The 8,991-nt window shown below is 37.5% G+C and overlaps 1 protein-coding gene and 1 non-coding gene across 2 annotated transcripts in view; both read right to left on the bottom strand.

The window, feature by feature from the left end:
• Window positions 1-8,918, bottom strand: part of LOC113232837 — a 10,465-nt gene extending 1,547 nt beyond the window's left edge. The window contains exons 1-3 of the mRNA XM_026467684.1: window positions 8,783-8,918; window positions 2,162-2,322; window positions 90-278 (exon numbers count right to left, since the gene is read on the bottom strand). Coding sequence (XP_026323469.1) covers window positions 90-278; window positions 2,162-2,322; window positions 8,783-8,918 — 486 coding nt within the window. The remainder of the gene's footprint in view (window positions 1-89; window positions 279-2,161; window positions 2,323-8,782) is intronic.
• Trnak-uuu lies at window positions 5,708-5,780 on the bottom strand. Its single transcript has one exon. It is a non-coding gene; the product is annotated as a tRNA-Lys (tRNA).
• Window positions 8,919-8,991: the final 73 nt, after the last annotated feature.

Genomic DNA, 8,991 nt, shown 5'->3' with positions numbered 1-8,991 from the left:
TGTATACATTACGGCGACGATGACTATTTAGATAGCTGATTGGTCTGTGAGGAAGGTCATAGAATAATTTGCATTAATTCAAGACTTACTCTATTGTCAGGCTGAGGTTTTCCAATGCCACCGCCTTCAGACCAATCATTCTGCTGACGATTAGTGGTAGGAGCCAGTTTCTGCAGCTCGGCGGTCCAGAACCATCCATTGATCTCATTGGGCAGCAGGTCAGGACGATTGCAGCCCTTGAAGTCACACAGACGGCCTGACGTCCAGATGTATTTTACCTAAACAGAATAAAATGCAAAGTTCGGTTTATGCCCGGCTTATCAAGAGGTTTCTAGAATACGAGTACCTACACAGGACAATTTGTTCTGGTTAATTCAAGCAACCCTTAAAATATGTCATACCTACTCATTACGTTTAAAAAAGTGAACATCATTAATAGTTGAGACTGTAAAGCGGAATAAACCGGCAATTCGCAGACAATAGCATCAACATATCTCTACATTGTTTGCAATTTGTCTCAATTGAATATCAAGCCCTTACAGTCTTAGCCTCAAACGCCACTTGATTAACATAACAATACTCTGTGCCGGGACAATGGCCATTATTGACCTTTATTATGGACAATTTGCAATTTGCTTTGTGCATTATCTAATTCTTTTAATGTATTTATTAAATTTAATTAGATGTTGCTGTGTATGTTTTAGGCTATGTATTGGATAAAGGCATAAAAAAGGATTTATAAACGTTAAAGAAAGCTGTAACTTTATCCAAGGTGTGGCCGTAACTTGCACTTACTCATCGTCGTCTTACTTATAGGTCCTACTTCCTTCCTTCGTTATGACTGTGACATCACCTTTAATCTTCCATAACACTTTCCGTGTTACATCAATGAAACTGTTATACAATCAGTTTGATTTACGACAATTACAAAAAGGGCCACTTCGCAATCGTCATCGCGTTTTACGCATTTGTTAAGCAACAGAACAAATAAGACAAATCGAGTTTAAATTACAAAGAAATAGCTTGTCAATAATTATTTTTCCTGTATGTAAGTACAAAACATGGATTCCCACGAAATGAAGAACATGATGTCAATAGTGAAACTCTGGAGGAAAATTGATTAGACATCGTATTGTGTTCCCGGTCACGTCGACACATAGCTGAGTTTGGAGATTTGCATGCGTCAGCAGGTACTTCACGGGTTCTTAGTGACAATGGGTAAGTATTCTCGAAAGCAATCCAAAAAACAAGAGCGTTGGAATTAGTTAAGGCTACGAATGCAACTTTCTACTCTATTCAGTTCGGTCTTGAAAGGAGAGGGTCCGCGTCACGGTCACGGCGACAATTTTTGGTCGGAACCTATAGTTGTAGACTTGTAGGTAGCATATGAACAAGCAAAATTTGTATGGGTGGGTGTCACCAAGGGTGAATTTCAAGGATCCTCTGTAGTAGCTACACATTTCAAAAAAGTTACAATACTTGTAAGTGCTATGTTTTGTTACCATGACGATTCAGCAATCTCACTAAACAGGTCAAGGTTGAAAAATTGTATTGTGTGAAAAATATGCACAATTGCCTAAGATACTTGAAATTCATTCAAAGAACAGGACAGACCATTTTGACTGCTTGTTATTTCCATATTGCGATTGTCTACATATTTGTTCTAAGAGGAAAAATATATTATGTTAACACACTTTACAAAAAAATTTTTGGTCACACCAATTTGAAGGTGAGGCCGCCGGAAATTATATTAGCGAATTCAGTTTTGTCTTGCGGTTTAATTGAATTCACGGGTATTGTCCCAATGTACTTTTGGATTCAAGGTTTTCTTGCAGTGTGGTTATCATTAGAAGCTACCAAAATTATATTCATATTAGTCTATAGGAAGAGTTTTATTAATTAAGAAGGGAGACTACATAGGTATATATCACCGGTATTGACTATCAAATACTACAATAAGGATATAGAATACGTAGAAGGTTTGAATATAGAAATTTAATATTTAATGCTTACAATGGGAATAAACGGCACCACATTCCTCCACCGCTACAGCGTTGTATACACTGTAGCCTACACACTGTAGTGCTGCTTTTAAGTTCTTGCTGTGTTTGGGACTCGTGTTGCTGCTCGAAGTCTTTCGTAGAAGTAATCCAAATCTTACCTTGTCTTGCACGATGCGTGCCTTAACCCATTCATTTTCGTCGCTGGTCTCTAGGGAGACGAGGTCCATGCAGCGCTGGCGGCAATAGTTGCGTGCACTCAGCCAATCTTCTTCCACCCCACGTAGTGCCGGATCTCGCCATGAGAAGAAGTATCCTTTGTCTGACGGAGAATACGTGGCGTCAGATATTTAGCATATTTTATAAAAGTAATAAAAGGAAACAGGACTAAACTGGATCTGTTAGTTCTTTCGTTAACATTTCAAGACTGTTTATGCCGTAGAATTTGGGGTTTGAAGGAGTTTTGGCCATAGTTAACTATTTTAACAGAATATTGTTTATATTGACAGCACATACCTAACTATTACCTACATTTTATTTGTGTTGCATCGAATTCATCATTCAATCTTTTCAGTTGATTCATTCGTATGAATCAACTGAAAAGAGAATCGATAATAATTAAGATTTGAATGTGGGCTTTAGCATGATCGGAACCTTAGGCAAGGGAAGCGGGGCTCAACAATAAATGCAATTTTCAACAATACACTAATGGTCACAAGGTACATCTGCAACAACGCCCCGGCAAGGTAAATGACATTGCAGGTATTATCGTGTCTCACAAATGTTCGCATATTTAAGAGTACTGGAGCAGTTCTTACCTATTATAATGGCCCGAATAACAACTCCATTTATATGTGTTACTTAGGTATAATATATCGACTATTGCTTCTAAACTATATTTACTAAAATATATTTTAGTTTGTTTATGGACCCAGGCGTGTAATGCTAATCATAAATTCCAAAACAAATCACTATTTCAAGTTTTGAGCCAAAGATACCAATTCTCCATCCTTGTCATAACTAACGCATTTAGTGCAATTTGGTAAATTTCGAGATTGTGACACCTAACATTTTTTTTGTTAGTAAAAATGACAATTAGGGTTGATTTTAATTAAGAATAAAATGAAACTTACTAATATATAAAAAAGTGATTAGAGGAGGTTGTAGATCTCGTTTCACTGAATGCGTTGAGCGTCGAATACGTTCAACCAGAGACATTATTTGCCCTTTTTATCATAACTAACATAAGTTATGATAAAAAGGGCAGATAATGTCTCTGGTTGTTTTGCCAAACAATGAAAGAGTTGTTGTCTTCGATACCCGTAACCATGAAAAAGGCTAGCAATGTCTTGTTCCGTGTTGTGCAGTGGACCAACGAAGCCACACGTTTGTCCTGAACTCGCGAAATTATAAAAAAGTTATTACACGTCTCGTAAGACTAAGAATTGTGTAAGCGTTTGCAGTGGCGGATTTGTAGTCTTGGCCGCCCTAGGCCCCAGGCCATATAGTCAGTACCAGCCGCCCCTTCTCAGCACTCATCATATACTGGTAGACTACATAATGAATTTACCTTATTGCCAACTTTTATCGAAAACAGTTCAGAAATTTTTAATATTTTTCTAGAATATTGATTTGATGTATCTTTGTTCGCACGCCAGTAATAAGCGCCTAGCTAATGATTTTTCCGACATCTTCAACAATTATCGTCATATTTCAGCCAACTTACACCAAATCTAAATAAATTATACACTCAAAACTTCCTCATGAATCACTCTGTCTATTCGTGGAAACCGCATGAAAACAGTTCAATAGTTTTTGAGTTTATCGCGATCAGACAGACAGACAGACGCGGTAGTGATAACATGTAGTGATGTAGTGATTATACATTACAGATATTTTTACAGATTTATAGATATTTACATTTTATGTAATATGTAACATCTATATTTTGTGCACAAAATGTATGAAAGTGATTTAGGAAGATTATTGTTATACGATGCGGTGCAGTGCGGTTCGCCGTAATGTTTGTGAACCTTCAGAATATTTAGGTACTTTGAGTTATTTCTTGTTATCATCAGTGAATTTTTTGTCACGATTGGTCATCCCTAAAATCAGGCCGCTCTGGCCCGAGCCTGCTGGGCCTTGGGGCAAATTCGCCACTGAGTATTTGTTTAAACTTTGTTACAAACGAATGAGTTCATTCGCAATTAGAGACGATTTTTTAAATTGTTCAATTATGGATGAATAACTACCTCCACGATTCACTTTTCAGTACAGGTTCTTTGTTACGTCACTGAATTTAGATGCATCCATCATTATAAGAGATTCGTCGTATCTACCCGGCCCTTACATAGTTGCGTACATGAGTAAATTATATGTATTCGTAATTGATGACTCTACCGTCATTTTAAGACAATTAATTTTGTCTTTACGTTTTTACTACTCGGAAATATTACCATTCATACACAATAGTCAGTGTAAAAGCGTGATATTGTTGTATCAAGTAAACTATGAGAACAGAAATGTCTAGCAATAGAAACTTGCTTTCAATATTGTTGCCTCATTGTTACATACGTACTGACAGGATTAACTTCCCCGTGCTATTGTCTTGGTAATCGCAGACGGTGATATAGCGCTTCTGTTGTTTTTGTTTAGCTTTTTGAAGTCGGGTTATTATTTATTGCTTTTACTTGAAAGTAAGCAACAAAGCATTTATCGCGATTATTATTATTGTTTAGTTTAGTTTGAGTTGCGTTAAAATACACACTCTACGTAAATGTTACTTGGCCTAGAACACGATCGCGAATTATATGTACTTATGACATTATTGTAAGTCAATGGCCACTATGTACAAATTTTGCTAGACATTAGTTAGCAGCAGTAGAGCTCGTTGTGATAGAGGTCGTCCAGGGAAGTACTGCCACCTTACCTATTTCTGCCGCCCAACAGTAATACGAAGGGTATGAGTGCTGGTGAAATTACAGTCACATGGGACTAGTGATGCAAGAGATTCAGTCTTTTAAGGCGTTTTATAACAACTCGACTTTTACAGGACTTGACTCTAAAATTAAGACTGGAGGGGATTGTTAATAAGATTCAGTCGTTATACTAAAAGACTCAAAAGACTTAAACGACTTGAAAGACTTGAACGACTCGAGTTGTTTGCAAAGGACTTATACCTATTTTCTGTCTTATTAAACCCGAAGTTTATAAATAAAAATGACGTAAGTAGTATGTAGTAAATAATCACGTTTATTTGATATAATAAAAATCGTAAAATAAATACCTTGTGGGTAGAAATAAAATCACACCATACGGCTCATGACTCGCGACTCCCGAGGCTATGAGGCGCCAGTCGTTTTAGTCCAATAAGTGTTTTAAGCTTCCTAGCGTTAAAAGACTTCGACTTGAATTAGTCTTCAGTTTTAGTCTTATGACTCAAGACTTGAGGGTTAAAAGACTAGAGGTGTTAAAAATTAGTCGAGGCTTTTTAAAAGGCATTATAAGACTGAGTCTCTTTCATCACTACATGGGACTTGTCTTATGTCTCAGGGTGACGAGTGCAGTGGCAGTGTCCCTCTTTGCGATTTGAATCTCTGAGTAGCACTGCAACTGTTATGGACAGGCGTATAGCTTACCATCAGGCACACAACTCAACTTATTTAACGTGATTGAGTATTAATTAAATTGAGTGATAAAATATGGGTCGCCCGGACAGGGACTTGAACCCTGGACCCTTGGATTAAAAGTCCAATGCTCTACCGACTGAGCTATCCGGGCAGTAACGGCAGTATCGAAACGAAAATACTCTCGGATAAAGAGTTTCAGTTGAGTCATCGAAGCGCCAGTAGAGGTGATTCAAAGAAAACAGTCGGGCAAATTAACAGCTTAGTAAACAGACTGTTTTAATAATAACATAATTATTGACTATTAAATGAACGTTTCACGCATATTTACATTTTAAATATAAATAGTCAAATAAAGTAACTAGGAAGGTCAAAGTTACGCTCCGGTTAAGTGCGTGAGAAAGAAAACAAAGGAATAATAAGAACATATTCTATAGTACCTTCGTAATAAAAAAAAATCAAAATTAAAGAATACAGGTATTTTTAATTTCATTTTTTTGGAATGTAGAGCGGAAATTGATGTATATTTACTTTTAATTATTTATAGTGTTTGTTGATTAAGATGAGAGTTAACACGACAAACCTTATTTGTATTTGTGCCTATATAAATACCTTATCATAGGTAGATTCTACGTAAATATCAAACACTTGAGTCGTATTTTAATGATGTGTTATCTCCAGAAAATATCTTAACTATTTCCTTTTTTAAAATGGGTCAAAAAAGTGTGTCTTATCACTGACGACTAACAACGAGACTGATAAAAGACATTCCATGGATAAAAGCATAACGCAAACATTGTTTAAGTTTGATGATAATTAAATTTCACTACCGTAACATTGGCGTGTACAGTTGCTGGAGCTGGTGTGATTTTGAAAACGGAAGACAAAGGCGAACAACAACTGTAGACGGTTTCTTTTCAAAGTTTAATTTTCCTTCTTTTTCAAAAGAAATTTATTTATTCATAAAGATAAAAATATAACTATAAGCTTAAATACCGTGACCGAGGGCGAAGTTGAGAAAAATATCTTGGCCGTTAAAACCAATGCTGAAGGGCTGGATGGAATAAACCGTAAGATGATCTTACACGGTTCTTCAATTCTTGTTCCTATAATTTGCCATATTTTCAACTTTTCTCGACACTGGCACCTTCCTGAGCTGCTGGCGTCAAGCTGCTGTAGTACCTATACCTAAAACCTCCAATCCATCTTTACCTTCTCATTTTTGTCCTATTTCTATTCTTCCGTTCCTTTCCAAAGTACTTGAGCGTGTTGTCCATTGCGAGATCACAATATTCGTGAACTCGTGCAATATCCTTAGTCCTTTCCAATCTGGCTTCCGTTCAGGGCATAGCACTGTTTTAACCAAGGTATCTGATGACATTCGCGAGGGTATGTCGAATCAACATCTGACAGTATTAGTTCTCTTAGATTTTAGCAACGCGTTTAATACTGTTGACTTTGATATTCTGTTAGCAATGCTGAAATCAGTCCTTGTGTCAGATTTGGTAGTGGAGTGGTTTCGCCACTACCTCGTTGGGTGTCGGCAATGTGTTCGTGTCGACAATAAGCATTCTAGCTTCTGTGACGTTACTGCAGGCGTGGCTCAGGGCGGGGTTCTCTCTCCCCTTTTTGTTCCATCTTTATATACTCCCTTACTCCCTTACTTTCTTGCCAGTAACACTTGTACGCCGATGACCTTCAGATTTATTCTCAGTCTCCTGTGTACGACGTGGACAATTTAGTCGCCGAACTTAATGACGATCTTGCGACTATACACGATTGGAGTCGAACCCATGGCCGTACGGTCAATCCTAACAAGTCGCAGGCCATCGTCGTTAGAGGCTCGAAGCAAATCTTCAACTCCTTCCCTCTGCCTTACAGTAATGTTGTTAAAAATCTTGGCGTTCTTTTTGACTCCACTCTGTCTTGGTCGCCATATATCGCTGAGGTGAGTAGGAGGGTGTTTGCTGCCTCTGGGTCATTGCGGCGTTGGAAAAATCTGCTTCCTGTGAGGACTAGGGTTGACCTTGCGCAATCGTTGCTCTTACCTGCTCTTGATTACGCTGATGTCTGTTTCATTGATTTTAATGAGGATCTGTTAAGCAAACTCCAGCGTCTACAGAATCTTTGGATCAGATTCATATAAGGGTTGCGCAAGTTCGATCATATGGCCGAATTTAGGAGAAGGCTTTAGTGGCTCCCTATCAAGTTGCGCCGTGAGGAGCACGTTTTCAGCTTTCTTTATAATGTTCTATTCGACCCTCGTAGTCCGCCATACCTTAAGGTTCGTTTTCGCTTCCTCGGGGATGATCACAACCGTGAACTAAAGTCTAAAATGGATAACCTACTGAAGCCTCCTTTCACTCGCTCTGAGTATTACAAAGATTCCTTTACCATTAAGGCTGCAATATTGTGGAACGATCTCCCATTTGAAATCCGACATTCTAAGTTAGTAAGCTACCTATTTTCAAAACCGGATTGCGTAAATATCTTTTATCACAGTCCTAGTCTGCAACGTGTGTATTAGTAAGTATAAGTTATTAGTAAGTATAAGTTTATTTAGGTATATTTATACATACATATATCTACGTAGGTATAATATATCATTATTTATTAAATATTTTATAAATTACTATGTGTCATTATTTAATTTTTTTATTTTGTATTTGTTTTAATTTATACTATTTATTTTTTTATTTTTATATTTGTAAAATTGGCACACTACGTCTCTCGCTCCGATTAGATTTCCTCTAACTCTAAGGTTGTCTGGAAGAGATCGCTCTTAGCGATAAGACAGCCTTTGCCCACATTAGTTTTAAGTTGTTTATGTACTATTCTTGTTCTTGTGTGTGAGCAATAAAGTGTTTATCTATCTATCTATCTTAAATACACTAGCGTGACCTATCACGCTAGACTCCTAAGTCGAGCTAGCTCAAAGAGTGAAACTGGATCCCCGCGGCCTGCTGCCCAAAATCCTAGCAGTGTTCGCTCTTTACATGGCTAAGGTTGTATTTAGTCTATAAAGCATTTTTTTAATCGACGATAAACAAAAACCAAGTGTGGAATCTTGATGTAATTGGTTAGGATAGTCTGTAGTAGCTTAGTATTGCTTGATATTAGATTATTTTGTATTAATTATTGGATTAGAATACTCACTGTCAACGTATCTTTCATGGATCGTCCTTTGGACGCACTGCGAAGGTACTGGCGGTTCCAAGATGCGGCCATTGGGGAATTGCGCGTTGGCAGCGGCTAGTGCCGCAAGGATGAATACTGTGCTGAATTGGGCCATCTGTTGTAATAAATACCATTTTGGTTAGAACCTTCAATAATAACGAGGTGCATGGTAGATTATCTGAAAAATG

The sequence above is a fragment of the Hyposmocoma kahamanoa genome, unplaced genomic scaffold, assembly GCF_003589595.1.
Source record: "Hyposmocoma kahamanoa isolate Upper Pololo Valley unplaced genomic scaffold, ASM358959v1 78, whole genome shotgun sequence".
In the NCBI taxonomy this organism is placed as follows: Eukaryota; Metazoa; Arthropoda; class Insecta; order Lepidoptera; family Cosmopterigidae; genus Hyposmocoma; species Hyposmocoma kahamanoa.
The sequence above is the reverse complement of the archived record's forward strand: the minus strand, read 5'-3'. Positions and strand labels throughout refer to the sequence as shown.